Source organism: Elephas maximus, chromosome 19, assembly GCF_024166365.1.
Source record: "Elephas maximus indicus isolate mEleMax1 chromosome 19, mEleMax1 primary haplotype, whole genome shotgun sequence".
NCBI lineage: Eukaryota > Metazoa > Chordata > Mammalia > Proboscidea > Elephantidae > Elephas > Elephas maximus.
The window spans coordinates 47,173,227-47,195,542 of record NC_064837.1 but is presented as its reverse complement, the minus strand read 5'-3'; the positions used below and the strand labels follow the sequence as shown (position 1 = coordinate 47,195,542).

Below are 22,316 nucleotides of genomic sequence, written 5' to 3'. Positions count from 1 at the left end.
GGGACCTAGGGTAAGTTACTTAAAACTCCGAGTTTCCTCATCTGCAAAACAGGGGCGATTGTAAGCAGCACTTGAAGGGAGTGGATACAGAAACAGGAATTGTTACGAGCCAAAGTAATACCACCAGATCTTAGTATTGCGTCCCGCTGAGACTTCCTGCAGAGAGGCAGTAAACAGGCTGGGAGAGAGCATGGCAAGAAACTACAACTCCCAGGAGGCGCCAGGAGGCTCGGCGCGAAGCGGTGACGTCACAGGGGCGGGCGCGGGGCGCTGATTCGGCTGGAGCTGCCAGCGGGGTGGCTGCTGCTGCGGGTTGTTACAGCTGCTAGAGCAGCAGCGGCCCCCGCCCCCGCTCCTGTCCCGGGGCACTACTCCCGGGCCCCCGACCTCCGGCCCCGCAGGGTAAGTACGAACAGAGGCCTTCTGGTGGGGAAGCCGGGAGGCCCTCAGGACTAGAAGCGGGGCGGGAGAGAGGGGGCCGCTGGGGAAGGGACCCCGGCTGGAGGGGACCCGGACAAAGTGAGCGGGTGTGGAGGGGGTGCATCAGCCGAGGGGGGGTGCCCAAAGAGGGAAGTGGGGGCGGGAGGACAGGGTTGGGGCGCCGAAGAGGGGCGCCCCAGCTGAGGGTAGGGGGCGGGGAGAGGCTCGGCTTCGGGGGTAAAGGTTTGGCTGCCTCCAGGGCTAGGTGAACGCGTGGAGATGGGGGTGGGGCCCCGAACGCGTCCTCTTCCGAGTGCGAGGTCCCAGGCTGGGAAGCGGAGCGGGAGGCTCCCCTGCGGACCGGAGATCCCACTCTGAAAGCCCCAACAATAGTGAGGACTCCGCCTCCTCGCTCCTCCCTCTCTCCCGTCTAGTGGGGGATTGCCTTGGTGCTGTCAGTCTTTTCATTCCCATCGCCCTTCTGTATCCCAAGGCTGGCCGGGGCTGAGAGGTGAGAAGCTGTGACCCTGCGGGTTAGGGGGTGTGCAGAACGTAAATGGCATTGTGGGGTGCTTCCAGGGACTCCCCAGTTGGGGTCCAGGGTGCAGGCCTGGATGTTTTGTGCCGCTTACCCAGAAGGCAAAAGATTTGCCATTTAAAGGTCTACCCTCACCTGGGGGAGGGAATGGGAAGGTCTCACCTGGTGGCTGCCCTGAGGCACACTCTAGCCTTGGCTTGGGTGTCTTGACAGACTGGCAGAGCCGGGATATTCTTGTGTGGAGTTGGGGGGGGGGCGGGGCGGGGCGGGAGGGGAAGAGTGGGAAAGAGCTACCAGCAAGAAAGTGGTTAACAGAACGGAGTTGCTGCAGGCTCTTGTTTGAAGCAGGTTATGAAACCACATTAGGAGCTGGTGCAAGCAGCCACCTGCCAGCTACAGTGGCAGGACTTTTCAGCCTCAGCTGTTGTAGACTTGTTTTACCTCTGCCAGCCTCTTCTCCCTGTCCCCTTCTGGGGGAGAGGTCAATTGGTTATATTACTCATGGAAACAATAGGTCTCACACAAAAGTCTCAGTAGTGCTTCCTGGCTGCCAGTCTTTTTCTTAGTTTTTCAATCTCTTCTGCCTCTTTTTGGGGGTCTCTTGGGATTTTCAGCTCTCAGGGCACTTGGTGTTCAGGCTTCAGGAAGAAGCTTCTCGGGGCGGCAGCTAGGACCTGGGGCCTAGCTCCTTCCTAGACCCATCAGGCTGGGCAGGATGTTCTGTGACAGCCAGAAACGGGCATAGGGTCTTGTGGTCTGGGATTAAGCAAGGCTCTCGGCACTCCTGGAGAAGACACTAGGGAGGGTTAGAAATTTTTTCTATACTCACACCCCTGTAGGTCTGGGTTAGGGAAAGGAGGGCAGCAGTTTCCGATCAGACTTGGGAAACTCATCCCCTCCCTTTATTAATAACTTCTGCTGAACCCTCACTTCCCAGGCAGACAGCCTCTCACCACCAACCCCCCTCCCCCGGTGGAAGCTTTTGCGTAGTAGGTATCCCAGGGGCTGTGTTAGGGTAACTGAAATCCCAAGGCCTTGGGAAGGTAAACAGCTCTGATTTTCTAGTTCCTTGGGTTTCTGTTAGGCCCAATTATCCAGCCTAATGGGCTGAGCCGATGGGCCCAGAAGCATCACATCTTCCAGGATGCACCCCAGGCTAACCCACTATGTTTGTATGTTGAGAAGGTGTGTTGTGGGCCACATTTCCCTTGGGGTCTTTAAGCTTGGAACTGTCTGAGAAAAGGAAACTTGCTCCCATTATTCTGAAAGTAGGGAACTGACCCTTGGGAATTCTAGTTCCTGTGTAGGCCCAACTGGGATCCTGGCCAGAGATAAATAGCAACTGAATCTGAGGGGCTGGCTGCAGTGGGGTGAGGGAGGTGGCCTCTGGGCACTCCCAGGATTCCCTCATTTGGAACCTCTTTCTGAAGCCCCAGGAAAGATGGGGCTGTTACCATGGTGATGACCTTAGGGTCTTCATCAGACAGGGCCCTCCCTCATCTAGGAGGGGATGAGGCTAAGCAAAGGCGCCATCTGTTCCCACTTCCAGCTGGCCACAATGCCCTTGGGGATCTGGGGATAGCAACGCTCTGGAGAAGGGACTGCTCATTCCCCTCCTTACCTCTACCACTTCCCTCTACCCACGCTGGGTTGCTGCCACCATTGTTTCCTAGGCATCAATGGCAGCCCTCTTGGTTCCTCCAGCTCCAGGGCTTCTACCATTGGAACTGTGCAGGGGAAGGCATGGTGTTAATTTACACCTGGAAACAGGTGCTGGGAAAAGGAGACTGAGGTGACGGTGGGAGGGGCAGAGAAGAAAATCGGCAGGAGGGAGGCATGGTTTTGTGTCCTAGGTGTAAGTCTGGGAGGGGTGTGTTGATGTGGGTTCCAGCCGCCCCCTGGAGCTGTAGATGTTGGCCGCGTTGCCTCGCCTTGCCTTTCCTGTGGTGGGGAAAAGGGCTCTTCCGCTCTCGTGGCTGGACAGCAGAGTGGGTGGCATCACGAGGGCTAGTCTGAGTGGCTGCCAAATGGATAAAACATCTGGATTCCTTGTATTGTGTCACCAAGTTAGAGCCTCCAGGTCTGGGCAAAGGTTGTCCCTAGTCTGTTGCTTTCTCATTTGTTCCCTCTCTCCCTCTTTTTATGTCATTGTCTGGGTGAGGGTAGGGTGAGACCCAGGGTTGGAGAATTAGGGGAAGTGGGTAGAAGCAGTGGCTGAAAAAGGTTTCTTCTACTGCAGCCTGTGCCCACATGCCCACCTTTTATTCCCTCTTATGGGAAGGACTTGTGGGTAGGAGAGGACCCAGATCAGGCTCTCAGGGGTTGTGCCGAGTGAGAGTTCTTTTGGGACAGTCTCTGCCCTGCCCCCAGGCTTCGTGGAGGTGGGCCCTCATAGGAATGCTGTGGTGGATAGATTTGGGGCTGGGCATTGATTTCTTTGCTCTGGGGCTGGATGCCTCTCGATGACCTATCGTACCAGACGTCCTGGTGCCTGCAGGGGTATTGTCCTGACAAGTGAGGCAGCCTGATGTTTATCCCAACCCAGAGGTGAGAAATGAATAGAGAAAATCCACATGGACTTTCTCCTGCCTCCTTGCTTGAGAATCAAAACAGTGGAACTGAGTGGAGTTCTTGGGGAGAGAGGAGCCTGCCTCCCTGCAGGATTTAGAGGGTGAGGGGTCAGGAAAAGCGGCGTGACCTGTCCCCCCCTGTGCTGCTTGTTTGCAGAACAGTGTCCGAGAGGGGCAGCAGGATGAACGTGGGCACAGCGCACAGCGAGGTGAACCCCAACACGCGGGTAATGAACAGCCGTGGCATCTGGCTGTCCTACGTGCTGGCCATCGGGCTTCTCCATGTGGTGCTGCTCAGCATCCCTTTTGTGAGCGTCCCTGTTGTCTGGACCCTCACCAACCTCATCCACAACATGGTGAGGGCCTGTCTGCTGCCCACCCTGGCCATGTGGCTGCTCTTTGGCAGGGCTGAGGGGTAGGAGCCTGCCAGACACAGGTCAGATGTCAGGGTGATATACTGACAACATCTGTCACCAGAGCCTAGACCCAGCTCTCATCTCTGACCCATTCCCTTTGCTGAATTCGAGCCCTGTGCACCCTGATAAAAAGAGTACAGTCTGCAGCTTTGTCTACCTCTCCAGGGTGGGGTGGCTTGTGGGCCAGGAAGGTGGGCCATTGAGAGCTGAACCAAGAGCCCCAAAGAGTCCCCAGGACCTAGGAGTCCTGATGTTTAGCCCGGTTCAGACATGCCCCTTTCCCAAGTCAGAATCTCAAACAATCTTCCATTCTTGCTCCTCTCTGCCGCCTTAACTACCTGCTTGCACCCTTTCAGTAGGCAAGCAAGGACCTAGTCCTTTCCCATCTTGCCAAGAGTACCCCCCCTCCCAGCTGGCACAGGGAGGGCACACATGGGCTGGAGGGAGCAGGCATTGCTGGGTCCATTCTGTGACTAGCTCTTCCCCTTCTGTGTTCTCATGCCAGGCCTTCCCTCTCACCCAGTGGGTCCTGTTAAGTCTTCTGCCAGGTCCCCATCTGCTCCATCCTGACCTCCAGCCCACATTTCCCTGCCCAGCAGAGGGAGGCTCCAGGCTCCAGGGGTGGAGGAGCTGAGCTGGAGGGCCTTTCCCTTTCTAACAAAGGCCCTTCCCTCAGGGCATGTACATCTTCCTGCACACGGTGAAGGGGACACCGTTCGAGACCCCGGACCAGGGCAAGGCGAGGTTGCTGACCCACTGGGAGCAGATGGACTATGGGGTCCAGTTCACGGCCTCTCGGAAGTTCTTGACCATCACACCTATTGTGCTGTGAGTGTTTTGGGTAGAGGGGGCCACGAGCAGGCAGGACAAGGCCTGGAGGGCCGTGGTGCCCAGCCAGCTCAGGCCCTGGGGTGGAATGAGCAGGGGAAGGGAAGTTGGAGTATCCCTGGATCTTACACTGGGCTCACTCAGGCCTGGGCCTCCCTGGCCCTGCCTTCTCTTAAGTTGGCTTCCCTCCTGCTGGTGAGATGGTCCCACAGGCCTAAAGTGAGGGTCTTGGTGGAAGGCGCCTCTTTCATCTGGGAGATCTCACTACCCTACTTCTCGTCTGGAGGCCTCTCTCATAATTCCTTGGCTGCTCTGTTCTGCCTCTGCTCACCCAGGGAGTGAGGGAAGAACGGGTCCTCCAAAGTCTTACACCTGTCCCCAACCTTCCCACCCAGGTACTTCCTCACCAGCTTCTACACCAAGTACGACCAGATCCATTTCGTCCTCAACACTGTGTCCTTGATGAGCGTGCTCATCCCCAAGCTTCCCCAGCTCCACGGAGTCCGGATTTTTGGAATCAATAAGTACTGAAGGTGCAGCACCCCCCCCCCCCAGCCTAGGATGGCAGGGGTAGGGTAGAAGGCCTGTACTGCAATGCTGAAGACAGAAGGAGCCTCTGGACACTGCCAGAGACGGGGGCTGAGCCTCTGGGCCCTAGATTCCCCCTTGCTTCCCGTAGTAGCCAACTTGGAGTAGCTTGTAGTGGGGTTGGGATGGGCCCCCCCAGGCCTTCGACCCCCTCTGATTTTTTTTATCTTTTCCTTTTACCTTTTGAGTAGAGACTCCATGGGTGGTCACAGAATGGGCTGGGCTCCCAGGCTGAACATGTGAGGTTGGGGCAGGAGACTAGGGAAACCCCATGCTCACTTGCTCACCCTCAGAAGGCTAAAGCACTTTAACCCCTGTGAGGGGAGCAGAAGGGACGGTACAACTTCTAGATCCTTTCACTTTAATTCTTAAGTCTTTAAGATGACAGTATGCTTGTAAATACCAGAGCAGGCATGTGCTGACGCCTCATCCCTCTGGGCAAGAACTGTCTAATTCAAGTCTCATGCTTTTGGCAGTTCCCCTGCAACCCACTCTGGGTACTGGGTGGGGCTGGGGAGGGTGAGGAGAGGGCTGGTGGGGCGGGGTGTGGATTCCCTGGTACCAGAGGTGCGGAGCCAGGGCCAATACCAACCCAAAGAGATCCAAACCCACAGCTGTCTCCCTTCTCTATTTCCACTGCCATTCTATAGGTGAATTACTCTTCCAAGCCTACTCCTCTCCCTGCCCACATCCCAAAGGATGAGGGTGGATCTAGCTCTGTCCCGGCCCTCCTCCCTGCCAATCAATCTCTGCTGCTGTGTGTTTGGAACTCTTGGGTTGGCCGGAGGGGATGGAGATAGACGAAGAGTCCCGAGTCGCAGTTCTCACAAGTCCAGTTTGACACTGCCTTCTGCAGTGATGTGAGGGGTGTGGAGAAGCTGGGACAGAAATGATGGGTCCTGGGGCCCCTCACGCAGATGGCACTGCAGCAGGGCCCCTCTTGTGTGGCATGCACACGTCGGGGTGTGAAGCCACTCCCACCCTGGCTGGTGGGCTGCTTAAGCAGGGCAGTGGAAGGAACAAAGAGTGGCCTGCAGGTGCTGTCCTCTCAGCCTGTGAGGTAAAGAGAAGTGGGTCCGGAGCCTGAGCACAGGCCTGGAGAGGAGCCTTCGACTCCTCTCCCCAGTCCGATGGGGTCTCTGTTACTTTTGAAAAGCTGTGGGTGCCTGTGTCTTCTCAGTGGGGCCTGAGGGAGCAGAGGAGGTCACTGGCCCTGTTTTCTGCCTCCTAGCCCCCCAGTCCCCAGCCCATGTATCATAGGCAACTTTCACCTCGAAATCTTTCTAAGCAAAGTGTGAATGAATAGGATTTTTACTCCCTTTGTACAGTATTCTGAGAGACGCAAATAAAGGGCAATGTGTTCCTGTTTCCCCCTTGCCTGGCCTCTGCTTCCTGGAGGGCCCCGGGTGGGAGGCAGGGGTGTTGGCAGCAGTTCCTGCTAAGGGCAGGGGTGGGGGCATCAGGTGGGAGGGACTCAGACTGTGGGTCTTTCTTCCAGTAAGCAAGGTATACATGGACTTTAACGATATGGTGAAAAAGCAGATGAAATGTTGCACTACAGATCAGTAATTAAGCACAATTAAGCCCCTGCATTCCTTGCTTACTATCAGCCGGTGCATACCATGCTTACTGGTTAGTCTGCCTCTGTCCCCAGGATTTATTGAGGCTCACAAAGGATCAGGGACGGGAGGAGCCCTGTAGTAAAGGAACACTTATCTCCCCAGGGTGTAGGCCTTGGGTGTGCTGCATCTGCAGTATCATTCTGCTACTTCTGGGACAGGTACAAAGTCTTGGGTGGAAGTGGGAGCTGCCCCACGGCAGCCTGGGCTCCTCTCTGGCCCTGGCCCAGCATCACTATGTCCTTGGAATGGGTTTCAGGAAGAGTGGAGGTTTTGCCCAAGTCCAGGGTCCCAGAGTATAGCCCTCAGCGCACTGGGAGGAGAAGTGCAGCCACCTGAGCTCAGTCTTGGGGCTAGGTGCTATAGGACCTTCCACAGACCTGCAAGAGTGCAGCCAGGGTGAGGGGCTGGTCCACAACGATCTGAGTTCAAATCCCAGCTCTACCACTTCCTAGCTGTGTGACCTTGTCAACTTATTTTACTTCTCTGAGCTTCAGTTTCCCCCTATGTAGCACGAAGATGATAGTTCCAATTAGGGCTGTTGTGAGGATTAGCACACTGCTTGCATGTGTTGTTGTCATTGGCTGCCTTCGAGTTGACCCCTGATTCATGGCAACCCCATGCACAACGGGATTGAATCGTTGTGATCCGTGGGGTTTGAACCACCACTATCCCCTTACTTGTTAACCATAATATTGTACAATCCTTACTGCCACCTCCATTATTATTATCACTATCATCTCCTTAAATGTTATTTGACAACTGAGGGAGGCAGAGGCCAGAAGACAGACTAGGCTGACCCCGTGTGGTTATCTCAGGAGTGAGGGATGGGGCCAGAGGCTTCTCCCTGGAGAAGGAGGTGGGTGAAGTGGATAGGTCCCATCAGATGAGGAAGGTCAGCAGCATCCTGAGAGGGTCCATGGGAATGTGGGGGTACGGGGGTGGGAAGGAGGCTGAGTTCTCCCTACTGGCCCAGCCTGTTTACTATGGCTGTTAGTTGCCGTCGTTCGTTCTCTGAGCCTTCAACCTTCCCCACCTTAGTGTGGCATTTGGGTAGCTAGTTTCAGCTAGGTTACTTTCCTAACAGAAGGAGCCCTGGTGGCACAATTGTTAGGTGCTTGGCTGCTAACCAACAGGTTGGTGGTTTGAACCTACCTGGTGGCTCCATAGGAGAAAGACCCGGTGATCTGCCCTAGTAAAGATTCCAAACCAAAACCAAACCTGTTGCCATCAAGTTGGTTCCGACTCATAGCGGCCCCCTAGAAAACCCTATGGGGCAATTGTACTCTGTCACGTGGAGTCACTATGAATCAAAAATTGACAGTACCTAACAACAACAGCACTTTTCTAATATTCCTTGCACAGCCACAGCCTTTGCCTGCTGGTACTTGGTTGATATCCACCTGTACTCCATTTTTCTATTCCAAAATCACTGAATTTCATGGCCCTGTATGCCTCGTTTTATACCATTCTCTGGCCCAGACTCACCTAGAATGTGTCAGCCTCTCCTGGTCGTTCCCTGGGTAAAAGGGGAAAGAAGGGACTCTGATCTCTGGCCTCATCTATCTCCGACCCAGCCATCATTCAGCTTATCTAAAGGCCTGGGAGGTGGGGCACCTAGCCCCACCCAGCCTTCCACTAAGTGCTCAACCTGGAGAACTTTGGATTTCCTTATTATAGCTTCCCGAGGCACAGTGGCCAGGAATCGTGCAGAGATCTGACGGAGGGGGATTCTCACAACCTCCACTTTTGGTGAGTGGCTGAGGGGAGGCCAGGGAGCCCAGGGAGGAGGTGAGTAGGCCCTGAGATGGGCCTGTGGGCCATGGACACTGCCTTTTCAGACACCCAGAAGAATTTCCGGTTTGGGAGTGAGTTGAGAGTCAGCCACCATGATTGGGGGCAGGGACACAGAAGTGACCAGTGGGGGGACAGGTGCCTGGGCCAGGCAGGGGGGATTTAGAGGAAGGTAGCCAGAGGTAGGGTGGGGAAGTGGAGCCCAGGAGGATTATGAGGTGAGGCCCAGCACCAGGAGGGAAGCAAAGGAGCCTGAAGTAGGGGAATAAGATTTTAAGAGGGAGGAGTTGCAGTTGTCGGTAGAAGGGGAGGAGAGCAAGAATGTTTTGGAGGTGTGAGAGCCACTGTGGTGGGGACAAAGAACTGCTGCAGAATAAAAACAGAAAAGGACTGGCAGGGTTAGATTGTTTGGGCTGTAGGCCTGTGGTGGGTCAGGTAGGGGTAGGGAAGATAGGTCCAGGGGCCCGGAGTAGACCAGGAGAGGGGGAAGGAGAGAATGAGGGGAGATGTTCCTGGTGGCGCTTTGGGATTCATTTTATCTTACCAAGGGCAAGGGGACCCTTCAGAAGGTGACCAGAAACTGAGGAGAAAGAACCTATGGAGGCTACCCAGTGTGCTCAGTTCCAAGCTACTTTTGTACTCTGTCCTTTTTGTTTTGCTTCCTTCTGAGGTTAATTTATCACCATCTCTTCGGGTAGGGTAGAACCCATCCAACTGCCTTGGAGAATACAGCTGGGGTAGGGCAGAGGGTAGGGGCCTGGCAATCAGAGGCAAGGGGAAATAACCAGGTGGGTTGGCAATAGGAGGCCTGGCAGCCATGTCCCTCATCTCTTCCTGGTTCCTTCTTTCATGCACATTGCTGAGGGTCTGGCAGGGGGGTGGTGGGCCTTCCCACCCCTCAGGCCCCACTAAGCAAGGGAGTAACTGCTATAGGAAACGCAGAAAATGGGCCTTATTCTCCCTGCTTGGGGTGATCGCCACAATCTTTTCTCCAGATGGGTTTCATGAGGGTCAGAGGAGAGTGGAATTTGTGATGGCTACCCTTCCTTGGAAACCCTGGTGGCATAGTGGTTAAGTGCTACGGCTGCTAACCAAAGCGTCAGCAGTTCGAATCTACTAGGTGCTCCTTGGAAACTCTGTGGGGCAGTTCTGCTCTGTCCCATAGAGTCGCTAAGAGTCGGAATCGACTCGACGGCACTGGGTCTGGTCTGGCCTGGACCCTTCCTTAGTATGTTTTGACCGCCTCATCTTCTGGAAGCAGGAAAGGTGAATCATCTCAGGTCCTGATTTTCCTGGGACCTTTGGCTCTTCCTTGACCGCAGGCAGTCAAAAGTGGAAGATTTAAAAATCCTGAGTCCATATCACTCCCCCAATTGAAATTCACTTCCTTTGCCCAGTTGATCCAGGCACAATGCCCAGCATATTTGAGGAAATCACAAAAACTGTGGTCCGAGAGCTGGACTCTGGAGGGAATACGATTGCTGTCAGAAGTGCCATTGATGCTGACAGATTCCACTGCTTTTGTCTGGTGAGAGAAAAGCGAAGTTTGTTTGGATCCTGGTACTGCAAGACAGACCTCACCCTGAAGGACATTCTGGAGAGTGAAAATGGTGAAAGGCCGATTGATGAGGTGGATTCTGTGTCCCCAGGTCAGTATGAGGTGGGTGCAAGATGGCCAGCCAGGAGGCCTGGCCCACTCCTGCTGCACCCCATTTTCAACTCCCTATTGCCATCAACCTAGTGGGCCCATGTTGACTGGCCATCAGTCAGTCAATAAAGAAGCTGTGGGATTTGCATGGTCATGTCGGCACCTCGGTTTAAGAAATGTACAGCAGAGCTATATGGGGAGAAAGGAACAGGGGATGTAGAGATTTATGTTGGAAATGATTCCTAAATATTCTTCCTTTTCCATTGTTCCCTTTGTAAATAATTTATTTAAAAAATTTTTTTTATTGTGCTTTAAGTGAAAGTTTACAAATCAAATCAGCCTTTCGTACAAAAACTTAATATACACTTTGCTATTTTATATACTCCTAGTTGCTCTCCCCCTAATGAGACAGCACACTCTTTCACTCCACCCTCTATTTTCATGTCCATTCAGATAGCTTCTGTCCCCCTCTGCCTTCTCATCTCCCCTCCAGGCAGGAAATGATGCCCACATAGCCTTTTGTGTCTACTTGGTCCAAGAAGCTCATTCCTCACCAGTATCGTTTCCTATCCCATAGTCCAGTCCAATCCCTGTCTGAAGAGTTGGCTTTGGGAATGGTTCCTGTCTTGGGCTAACAGGTCTGGGGACCATGACCCCTGGGGTCCTTCCAGTCTCAGACCATTAAGTCTGGCCTTTTTACGAGAATTTGAGGTCTGCGTCCCACTGCTCTCCTGCTCCCTCAGGGGTTCTCTGTTGTGTTCCCTGTCAGGGCAGTCATCAGTTGTAGCCAGGCACCATCTAGTTCTTCTGGTCTCAGGCTGATGTAGTCTCTGGTTTATGTGGCCTTTTCTGTCTCCTTTTGCTCCCGGTGGGTTGAGACCAATTGATGCATCTTAGATGGCTGCTTGTTAGCGTTTAAGACCCTAGATGCCACTCTCCAAAGTGGGATGCAGAATATTTTCTTAATAGATTTTAAATAATTTACTTTTAAAGTAGCTGAGCTCTTCTCACACTCCTATATGTTCATCATTTAAATGAGGAAATAAATGGAGGCAGTTTGCTTAGTGGTTAAGAAAGGATACTGGTTTAGAGCTGGAGGCACCAGGTTCAAAGTCTGGCTTTGTCACTTACCGGTTGGGTGACCTTTGGGCAAATGTCTTTATCTAAGTCTCGGTTTTCTTATCTATCAATTTTAGAAGATTATTTTAAGAATCAAATGAGGTGGAAACCATGTATCTGATAAGAATCTAATAATCAAAATATAATATGAAACTTTGACAACTTAACAATAAAAAGATAAATAATTATAAAATGGGCAAAGGATTTGAATAGACATTTCACTAAAAAAGATATTTAATTGGCCACCAAACACATGAAAAGATGCTCAGCAGTCATTAACCATCAAGAGATACAAATCAAAACCACAACTAGACACTATTTCACTCCCACTAGGAAGGCTAAGATAAAAAATAAAAAAAATAAAACTGAAAATAAATTTTGGTGAGGATGTGGGGAAATTGGAATCCTTACCCATTGCTGGTGGGAATGCAAAATGATACAGCTGTTATGGAAAACAGTATGGCGGTTCCTCAGAAAACTACAAATAGACTACCATATGACCTAGCAATTCCACTCCTAGGTATATACCCAAAAGACTTGAAAGCAGAGACTCAGACACTTGTACACCAATGTTCGTTGCAGCACTACTCACGATAACCAAAAGGTAGAAACAACTTAAATGTGCATCAGCAGATGACTGGGTAAACGAAATGTGGTACATACATACAATGGAGTACTACTCAGCCTGCAGGAGAGATGAAGTCTTGATACATGCTACAATATGGATAGAGCTGGAAGACATGCTGAGTGAGATAAGTCCATCACAAAAGGACAAAAATTGTATGACCTCACTTATATAAAAAGACAGAAAAGGTAAATGCATAGAGGACAAAGTTTATTAGTGGTTACCAGGGGTGGGGAGAATGGGGGGTTAACGGTAATGAAGATATCACATTGATTAGGGGTAGAGCCGATTATTGTAATTGCTGTCAATAAGTAGTACACCTGTAAAGAGTTGCATTGGCAAAAGTTGTGTGATAGATATGATTACAGCAAAGACAAAAAAAAAGAAGTAGCTGCTGAGGCTGCTTATGTGTAACAAAAAACCTCATGGGATTTGGTTTCTTGGTTTGGAGGTTTAAGGTTATGGTTACATGGGACATCCCAGTTAATTGGCCTAATAACTTGTTGAGTGTTTCTGTTTTACCTCCTAGTTCCTTGCGTAGTGCCAGGGGTCTTAAAAGTTTGTAAGCGGCCATCCAGGCTACAGCAATTGGTCTTTATTTGCCTGGAGCAACAGAGAAAGGAGTATTAGAAATAAAAGGGAGGATATAGAATGTGTGGCTAAATGCCTCCATGAACAACTGCCGCCTTTGCCAGGAGGCCAGAAGAACTGGATGGTGCCTAGCTAGCATCACTGAACATTTTGATCAAAGATTCTACAGAAGAATCCTGATCAAAAGGGAGAAAATGCAGACCAGAATTTCAAATTCTCATGGACTTCCTGGAGCCATGAAGGTTGGATGAACCCCTGAAACTATTGCCCTGAGATAATCTTTAAACCTTAAACCAAAAATATCCCCTGAAAGTCTTCTTTAAACCAAACAATAGTTTAGCTTAACTAGTAAAAAATTTCTGTTTTGAGCATTAAGCTCTTTTAAGAACTATCTGTATGGGATCAAATTGAAAATAATAACTTGAAAGATTAGATAGAAACCTTAGGGGGCAGTGAATTTATGTTAATGGGGGATGAAAAACTCAGAAAAGAAGGGTGAGAACGGTTGCACAACTCAAAGAATGTAATCAATGTCACTAAATGGCACACATAAAAACTATTGAATTGCTGTATGTTTTGCTGGGTGTATTCTCAACAACAACAACAAAATAAATAATAATCAAAAATAATCAAATGAAGTAAATTGCATAAATCATTTAGCACAGTGCCTGGAATGGAAGGAACACTCTATAAAAGTTAGATCCCATCGTTCTGGTGGTGGTGGCTATTATAATTATCTCTTCATATTCCCTGGAGATTATGACCAAAAGGGAAGTTGCTGGTAATAAGAAGTCCCTATGGGCTTGAAGGGACTTATAGAGAAGTCAATTATTCCATCTCCCTGCCTCTAAGCTCAGCTATTCCTGGGGCTCCATCTTGGATTTCAAAAGCTCCAGGGAAAGTGTCCTTGAACCCTCACTTGGAGACCTATTTCAGTGTCACACTGCCTCATGGTGAGTTTTACAGTTCAGACCTCTTTGCTACAGCCCAATTCTTATTTGGTTCATACCAACAGGTGGAAGAGTTCAGACAATACCTTTGAACAATTCTGAAACATCTAACCATGGGTGCGACCAAGTGGTATGGTGTGTAGGGTGCCCAGACTATTTGGGGGATAGATATCATAAACATTTAGTTGTCATGTCTCTTTAATCTTTCCACAAGTGGAGTTTAATTAAGCAAGCAAGGGGCTTTAGGAGATATTTTAGGTTAGCATTTTTCAGAGATTCTCCGCCAATTCTCTGAAAAGCAAGTTGCCAAGAGCCAATTTACTAGAAGCCAGTTCTCAAAAAATCAGTTTGCCAAATGGCTAATTCACTGAAAACAGAAAAATAAACTAAGACTAGGAGGTTTTGCCATGTTACTCCCCAGGGGCAGAGGCAAAGTGTAACTCCAGAAAAAAGTTTGACTAAGTCGGTTAACTTCCTTTGAAGAAAAGCCCATCTGTTTGCATTAAAAAAAAAAAAAAAAAATCAGAGGCTAAGGTGAAACTAAACTTTAAAAGAACCCTTTAACAATGAACTGAGTTAGTAATTTGTATTGATTTCAGTAGCTTGGCCTGCTGTTCCCTTTTCAAATGTATTATTTTTTAATTCTATGGTGCTGATGGTGTGAATAAAGGGAAAATAGGGTTTTTTTATTTGTTTGTATTACTTAAAGTCTCTATTCGGAAATACTGGTAGCATAGTGGTTAAGAGCTACAGCTGCTAACCAAAAGGTTGGCATTTAGAATCCACCAGGTGCTCCTTGGAAACCGTATGGGGCAGTTCTACTCTGTCCTATAGGGTCCCTATGAGTCAGAATTGACTCGATGGCAACGGGTTTGGTTTTTTTTTAATGCTTTATTCAGCCCTGGTGGTGCACTGGTTAAGAGCTCAGCTGCTAACCAAAAGGTCAGCAGCCATCAGGCACTCCTTGGAAACCCTGTGGGGCGGGGGCAGTTCTACTCTGTTCTATAGGATTGCTCTGAGTCGGAATCACCTCAACGACAGCAGGTTTGGTTTGGGTTTGCAAGCTTTATTCAGGTTTCACGTCCTTATTCTGTTCCAAAATCCCATTCAGGATAGATACCATATACATTTAGTTGTCATGTCTCTTTAGGCTCCTCTTGGCTGTGACAGTTTCTTAGGCTTTTCTTGTTTTTGATGACCTTGACGGTTTTAAGGAGTACTGGCCAGGTATTTCGTAGAATGTCTATCAATTGCGATTTGTCTGATGTTTTCCTCATGATTTTACTGAGGTTATGGGTTTTTGGGAGGACGAACACAGAGGCAAACTGCCATTCCATTATATCATATCAAGGCTATATGCCATCAACATGACTTATCACTGTTGATGCTGACCTGGGTCATAATTGAGGGAGTAACTTCTCAGGCCAAGTTACTCTTTTTCTCTCTTTCTATACTGTACTCATTGTATGCATAGGTTTATGTTTTTCTTTCCTTTCTGATAAGATACAAGCAGATGTTTGCACTGCCTAAGAAATGAATGGGGTACTGAGACATTCATATCCCATGTACAGGGATGATTTCAGGTACCATTTCCAGTTCTAAAAGGTGTTTTTCTCTGGAAACCTAGCCCTGCCCCAATACCCCAGCAAAAGGAGCCCTCCCTCCTCTGTGCATCCCCACACACCTTCCACTAACTCTGGGTCAGCAGCTGACTCTGAATCCAGCCTTTTATTAGCACCTGCTCAATCAGGGCAGAGTCCATGCAGATGGGTGACTTTCCAGGGTTGCCTCACTTTACACCTACACAGTTCATGCAAACACCAGAGATTGAACTCCACGAAATTTTTATTTCCTGATTGGCAGGGGCTTCTAATTCTTTTGCTTTCCTTTTCCTTGTGTCATTTCAGCCTCTCAAATAGTTATGGAAGACTTAATTCCTGCCCAGATGTTTAGAGCACTTAGGATGTGTGCCAGACACTTTGTTAAGTGCTTAACTGCGTTATTTTAGTTCCCCCAAACACACTGGAAGTATTATTATTCTTCTATAGATAAGGAAACTGAGATTCAGAAAGGTTAAGTGACTTATCCGTGGTCACTACGTAAGAAGAGGGCAGAGCAGGCTCAAACCCAGGATTGTGTGACACCCCCCTTCCATGATGACTCCTGGTGAGAAAGAATGGCATTTCTTGGAGAGCCACAGCTGGAGGGCTCCCTTGAGGAGGAAGGGAGATTGTAAGGGGAGCCCAGAATGGGGCTGCTCCAGAAAGGGTTTTCCTGGGAGAGATCTTTCAGGTCAGGCCCAGTGTGACCTTTACCCTTCTCTTCCCAGGTCAAAAGGCTGAGTTCCGAATTTCAGATGATGTGGACTCAAAGGGAGAGTTTTCAGTGAAATTACCCAAAACAATAACAAGTAGAGGGATGGCTGGGTGGTCCCAGGGAACCCAGGGGCAGGAAATCAAGATATTGGTGAACCGGATACCCCAGCAATATCTGGATTCCCTTGTGGACAGGTGAGGCTGGAGGTGAGTAGCAGTGGGGAATGAGGGAGGGGAGAAGGGAAGAAAGGAGAGAGAAGTCCATCTTGAGTGCCAAAGGCATTTGAAGGAGTGCATCTGTGGTTGGTGCAACATCTCCCTCTCAGTCCCAGCACTCGCCCTAACCCCCTCCTTTACTCAACTACACCTTTCTCTTCGGCAACTTTAGGATGCCTCCTCATTCTTCCAGGATCCACCTCCAGAAAACCTTCCTCCGATGCCCCCACTTCACTCACATCCCTGCTACCCTCCAGGATGACTAATTACTCTGGTTTGGACCCAAACCTGCTGTTTCTAGAGGCCACTTTCCTCTGCTCTCCTCTACCGAGTTGCCTAAGCCTGTACTTTGTGCTTGTTTCACTTTGCCTTGTGAGCAAACCTGTGGTTTCCATGTTCCTTTCCCCCACTGGACTGGGAGCAACTTGGGATCAGGGACTGGCTTTATTAACCTCTCTGTAGTGATCCTCACGCACAGTAGCTACTCAGTGAAAGAGATTTGTAATCCCTTGTACAATATTTCTTGCACAAAAAGTGCCACCAGCCCACCCACCAGGGAAATGCTTTTTCCATTGGGGGACGCATCCCAATCAAATGCTACAGAGGTTCTGATAGCTGCAGGGCGTGGTGCTTCCAATTTAAGGGGACACCCTCAGCCTCCCCCCTCAGCAATAGCTTTGTTGTTGTTGATGGTGGTGGTGTTTTCCTCCCTGCTGAGATTGTTGGAGAGCGCGAGTAGCTCAGGGGAAAGTACCCAATGCTTCTCCTGTGCTGGCCCACCCTGAGTAGGGTGGGTAGCTTTTGTTTTCTTTTTTAATTAAAAACTGAAAGGCTTGCAGTGAAATTTTATGAGTCCTTTGAACTGTCCCTCTCCATTCATAGTTTTGCTGGGGAAGGAACTTCCAAGTTTTTCTATGGAAGCTCAGTTTTTTTCTAGAATGTCTGTTGGTTCTAAGGTGAGGCTAAGTGTGTGTGCATGTATATACGCACACATATATGTATACACGTATATGGAGTCCTGGTGGCACAGAGGATAAGGGCTATGGCTGCTAACCAAAAGGTTGGCAGTTCGAATCCACCAGCAGCTCCTTGGAAACCCTATGGGGCAATTCTACTCTGTCCTATAGGGTTGCTGTTTGAGTCGGAATTGACTCAACTCCAGTGGGCACACACGTACACATATAGTGGGTTGGGGGTACTGAATACGTAGGAGAAGGTCATCAAGGAAGCTTGGAGCCCTGGTGGTGCAGTGTCTAAGTGCTAGGCTGCTAACCAAAAGGTCTGTGGTTCAAACCCACCAGCTGCTTAACAGGGAGAAAGATGTGGCAGTCTGCTTTGGTAAAGATTAGAACTTGGAAACCCTACGGGGCAGTGGTTATGTGTTACTGGGAGGTAGGGCCCCTGAGATCTTGAACTCTCTCTCACCTCTCCACTCCCCTCCAGGAAGCTGAAGAAGAAACTACCCCGTATTTTTGAATTAGTTCAAGCAAGGGGAGAACACCTGTATCTGGTAACGGAAGCTCTGGTGACGGTAAATGAGGAAACCCTGAGACGTGAGCGGCAGTTTGAATTTAATAGCTGGATGGATCGGAACATCTTCAGTTTTGCGTACAAGGTTAGGATTCTGGGAGGCAAAGATGGAGGGAGAGCCAGCCTTGGCCCACCTGCTGCAGGTCAGGGCATGACGGCTCAGACTCCAGGCTCTGCAGCTGTTCCCTCAGACCTCCCTGAGCAGCCTCGTCCTATCCTTGGCCCTCTTCTTCTCTTCTTGCCCTAAAAATGGGTATGTGGCCTCATTAATCAAGTCCCTCCCCCTGTAACTCTCTAGTGATGCCTGCTTTTTGTTTTCTTCATACCACTTCCCACTGTTTACAATTACACAGGTGTTTTTGTTTGTTCATTGTCTGCCTCCTTTCTAGGAGACGGGAGGGCAGGCCCACAAACATTTGTTGAATGAGCAGTGGAGTCAGACAATTTTGGAATCAGATGTGGGTTCAAATCTCAGCTCTGGCACTGTTTTTAGCTGTGGGAAAAGACCGACTGCTTGCCCTCTCTGAGCCTTCCTTCTAACGTCTGTACAATGGGGATAAAAATACCTACCTCACTGGATTGTCTGGGAGGGCAGACAAGATAACCATGTAAAGCACCTAGGGATCTATTAATGTGAGCTCCTTTCTCCTAGCATCAAACGTCAGTGACCATCCCCTCCCAGCGAGTCCTGGGATACCGAATAATGCGGCTCCCCTTCCCCAACCCAGAGAAGAGGAGTAAGCAAGGCCTGGTGGGGGGACGATGGTGGAGAGGGACACTGAATACACGAGCACGTGGCGGTTGACTCAGCCGGGCTCCACGCGCTAGGCTGGGACCAGATGACCTTGGAGGTGGGGAGGGTCCCAGGGAGGAAGGAGGGTCCAGGCCTGGGAAGCAGGACTTGGGCTTCTTGCCCTGACTCCTCTGACCCAGGATTTGTCCCACTATGACACCAGTTCCTCCCTAGAAGGTAAGGATTCAGTCTCTACAATATGTTTCTTTTTTTAATTTGGTGGCAGCAAGGTGTGGGGGTTGGGGGAGGGCCTGAAAAGAGGGAAGTTACAGAGAGATAACTGGTCTTTCTTTCTTTTTTTTTTTGCGATGGCTTAGATATTTGTTTCTCTGACAAAACAAAATCCTTCCCTGAAGGTGAGCGAGCTGCTGGGCCTCCTGTTCATCCTTCCAGAATGGGCAAGGATGCTACTTTTAGAATGAGGATGACAAATGGTCTGAAATCATAGAGGTGTTAGGGCTGAGAATATGGTAGTAGGCACCGAGGGTGGGAACCATGGTAAGGGCAGGAGGAAAGTCTGCCTATTGGAGAAGCAGGCTGCATTATATGGTGGCCCCGGAGCTCCCAAGCCCCTCTCTGGACAACTTGGACTTGACTTGTGCTGGACATTGTGCTGTGTCTTGGGGCTCACAGCCCTCACCAGAGGATTATTGATGGAGGAAGCATAACTGAATTACCTGGCCAGTTCTCACCCAGCAGCATTGGCATAGGCAGAATCCTATGTTGCCTGTCTCTGAGGATGTAGGAAGTGGTCTGCAAATGCAGTGCTCTGCCATATACATGCAATGATGAGGATACAGGCTCCCTGGCATGGGCAGTGGGCCATCAGAGTCCAGGAATGACCTCTGGGAAAAGAATGCCCACAGGGAGCTCGTGGTGACTTGGAGATTTCTGAGATTCTTCTCTTTGCAGAAAGAGATGGTGGTCCGTCCCACATAGGTAAGGATGGGAGCCAGCTGTGTTAAATGTGTTAAGGGCAGCTGAGCTCCAGGCTCAAGGACTACAGCTCAGGTAGGATCGGCCAAGTGGGAATAGGTGGGCAGGGCCCATAGCAGGTTTTAATTTTAGTCTGAAGGCTGCATCTGTCTCCTCCAAACAGTAGTTCTCAAACTTGGTTGTACATTGAAATCACCTTGGGAACTTTAAAAATATTGATGTCCGAGTCCCACATAGATTTACTTGAGGTGTAACGTAGGCATTAAAGAGCGTTAATAAACTCTCCCAGGTGATTCTCATGCACAATCAAGGTTGAGAACCATTGTTCTAACTCTTCTCCTAAATCCTCACTACCCCTGTGTGGTCTGAGGAATGCACTTTGAATGGCAAGGACTAAATAACTAAATCTTGATTTCCTGGAGGTGAAGAAGAGTTTGGGGTTGAGAATAGACCAGGGGTGAACTGGGGTCAGCAGGAAGCAATGATAGTGGGTTCCTGGGAGGAAAGATGGTTCATTTTAACAGGAAAAGACTAGAAGAAGGGAAGACATTGAGAGGTGGTCTCCAGAAGAAAGGTGGACAAAGGATGGGGTCTAGCAGGACCTTGAGCCTTTTGGGCTGGGTGGGTCAGGTCCTTAATTGTTGCCTCTACAGGGAGGTCCTTGAGTTTGGAAGATTTCAGGAACATGAAGGAGAAGGTGCAGGACTTGAGGCGTAGCCTCCAGGATCTGACCAAGCAGGAGCGAACAGATGTGCTAAGCTGCTTCTCTAAGTTCCAAGGCAATGATGGTCATCTGCAGGATCTAGAGGAAAGAGTAAGGGCCCAAAGAAAGAATTGGGGCAGATAGTGGGAGGAGCCAGTGGGGAGGCAATTGGCACCTTTGAGTACAATTGACTACAGTGGAATTGGTGCTCATTTCCCTCATCTCCTTGCCCCAGGTGTCTGAGGTCCTGGTCTCCGGTGAGCTGCAGATGGAGAACCCAGCAGGTCCTCTCATAAGCAGCCTTTTTAATGCTGCTGGGATCTTGGTAGAGGCACGTGCAGACGCCATTCAGGCCCTCCTGGATGCCTTGATGGGTGAGGAGGGATCTGGCTATATGGTAGGGTGGAGGAAATGCTGACAGAGGAGTCTGTGGGGAATTAAACCTTGGAAGGGGGTATACAATACCCTTTACACTTTGTGAGGGATAGGCCTTCATATTTCAGAGACAAGCAGTCTTTCCCAGGTCAGGCATTGAGGGCTGCCTCCACTTCTCCTTGGCACAGTCTATGACCTTCTACTAAGGTTAAGAGGGAACAAGAGTCTCAGCGGGAGCCCATTTGGAATAACTCCCATCTAGGACTCCCAGGGTCTCTTTGGAACCTCCTTCTGATGCCTGTCCTGGGCCTGATCAGATACTGGACATCTCTCCCACCATGTGCTTCTCCTGTCTGCCAACCATCCTCTTCTTTGCCCACAGAGTTGTCAGAAGAGTATCAGCAGCTTGTGTTTGAGGCCCTGGAGAAGGGAATGCTGCCCCAGTTGGTGGAAAAGGTGAGACAGCCTGGGATGAGGGTAAGGGTCATTGTGGAAGTGGATACCTATGCTCTCAAGGGACTCAGAAGTCCCAGGGCATAGTCTTTTCTACTCAAGAGTTCTTTTCCAGCGAACGTTCATGCAGCTGTTTTATGGCAATTCTCTGGACACACGGTTGCCAGAAAAATTTGGGATGGACTTTTTAGACTCTCTTGCTTGTCTATGGGCAAGAGAGGGGTGGAAAATTATTAGTCCCAGAATGGCAGTTGATACCATCTTGAGTGCCAACACTGATGGATTAGCAGTGCCTGCCACTATGTTGAGAGAGTATGAGGCTCTCCAAGCTCTGCAGGAAAAAGTGCCATGATTGACTACTATGTCTGCCGTGGGCTCAGAATTAAGGAGTATTGCCAAGCAGTTGCCACTTCTGGTATATATCCTTGTTCCCAGCTTTAACAGTCTGGTGGGTTTCCTTCTAGGTGGAGAGTACGCTGGAGAAGAAATGGGATGAGCGATACAGCAATCCCCATGACATGGACTCTGACTCTGAGGCACAGTCCCTCTATGCCCTCTATGTTGCCCTGTCCATCCTGCTGCAGCTGTGTGAGAAGCCTACCTCTGCCTCCTCCTAACTACATAAGCCCTTTAGCCATGTCCCACTAGTCTCTGGGTTTGCTCACTCCCCAGTCCAGCCTCACCACCACCACCACCCTGTCACCAGCATGATCTCTTTAAAACAAGAATCTTGCCATCTTTTGATGCATCCCATTCCCTACATGATAATGTCCAAAATCAGCCTGGATTTTATGCGTGGACTTCTGATTAAAAGTGGCAGATTGATCATATGAATTTCCTCTCCCTTAAAATGACAGTAAAGCAATTAAAAAAAAAAAGGTATAAACCTACAAGGATAAAAAGAATGAGGCAGCAGATAAGAGATTTCAACACATCTTTCAAAGCTAGAAAGCAATTAAAGGCGGTGTGGGACTAAGCGGTGGGGAAAAGTGAGGGAGGAGACTGCTGGTTTACGTCATAAGCCTTTTAATCCTATTTGATTTTTTAAAAAAAGGAAATATAATTAAAAGTAAGAAATGTATGCTTGTTAGAAAGTATTTCAAACATTTCTCAAAATTAAAGCAGAAGGTAAAAGTACTGTGACTTACCCTTCTCCCTCAGTATTACCACTGTTAACACTGTGAGGTAAGTTAACATTTTTCCTCTTTTTAAGAAAACTAAGCTAGGATAAAGTAACATAAAATGGTTTTGTATCTTCTGAACTAGGGTTTTCTTTTCTTTTTTTAATT

The 22,316-nt window shown here is 49.5% G+C and overlaps 2 protein-coding genes across 5 annotated transcripts; both read left to right on the top strand.

The window, feature by feature from the left end:
* The first annotated feature begins 317 nt into the window (after positions 1 to 317).
* ORMDL3 (ORMDL sphingolipid biosynthesis regulator 3) lies at positions 318 to 10,259 on the top strand. Of its 2 annotated transcripts, XM_049860478.1 has the most exons (5): positions 318 to 402; positions 3,686 to 3,884; positions 4,621 to 4,772; positions 5,168 to 5,305; positions 10,171 to 10,259. In XM_049860478.1, exons 2-4 carry the CDS (start codon positions 3,711 to 3,713, stop codon positions 5,301 to 5,303), a joined length of 462 nt encoding a protein of 153 aa, XP_049716435.1. In that variant the 5' UTR covers positions 318 to 402; positions 3,686 to 3,710; the 3' UTR covers positions 5,304 to 5,305; positions 10,171 to 10,259. The 2 variants fall into 2 exon arrangements, with proteins under 2 accessions (XP_049716435.1, XP_049716434.1); XM_049860477.1 differs by lacking the exon at positions 10,171 to 10,259 and having other exon boundaries at positions 5,168 to 6,729.
* GSDMB (gasdermin B) lies at positions 10,185 to 21,957 on the top strand. Of its 3 annotated transcripts, XM_049860473.1 has the most exons (10): positions 10,185 to 10,422; positions 16,036 to 16,216; positions 17,681 to 17,852; positions 18,420 to 18,504; positions 18,878 to 18,916; positions 19,473 to 19,499; positions 20,150 to 20,310; positions 20,435 to 20,573; positions 20,957 to 21,030; positions 21,492 to 21,957. In XM_049860473.1, the coding sequence occupies exons 1-10, from the start codon at positions 10,185 to 10,187 to the stop codon at positions 21,642 to 21,644; spliced, it is 1,269 nt and encodes a 422-aa protein (XP_049716430.1). In that variant the 3' UTR covers positions 21,645 to 21,957. The 3 variants fall into 3 exon arrangements, with proteins under 3 accessions (XP_049716430.1, XP_049716431.1, XP_049716433.1); XM_049860474.1 differs by lacking the exon at positions 18,878 to 18,916; XM_049860476.1 differs by lacking the exons at positions 18,878 to 18,916; positions 19,473 to 19,499.
* The last annotated feature ends 359 nt before the right edge of the window (positions 21,958 to 22,316 follow it).

What these genes read in the sequence shown, in the direction of transcription:
- GSDMB (XM_049860473.1), top strand. Translation starts at nt 10,185, where the DNA reads ATGCCCAGCATATTTGAGGAAATCACAAAAACTGTGGTCCGAGAGCTG. An exon ending in TGGTGGTCCGTCCCACATAG is followed by an intron (nt 19,500 to 20,149) that starts GTAAGGATGGGA and finishes TTGCCTCTACAG; the next exon opens with GGAGGTCCTTGAGTTTGGAA. An exon ending in CCTCCTGGATGCCTTGATGG is followed by an intron (nt 20,574 to 20,956) that starts GTGAGGAGGGAT and finishes CTTTGCCCACAG; the next exon opens with AGTTGTCAGAAGAGTATCAG.
- ORMDL3 (XM_049860478.1), top strand. Translation starts at nt 3,711, where the DNA reads ATGAACGTGGGCACAGCGCACAGCGAGGTGAACCCCAACACGCGGGTA. An exon ending in CCAACCTCATCCACAACATG is followed by an intron (nt 3,885 to 4,620) that starts GTGAGGGCCTGT and finishes CCCTTCCCTCAG; the next exon opens with GGCATGTACATCTTCCTGCA. An exon ending in ACCATCACACCTATTGTGCT is followed by an intron (nt 4,773 to 5,167) that starts GTGAGTGTTTTG and finishes CTTCCCACCCAG; the next exon opens with GTACTTCCTCACCAGCTTCT.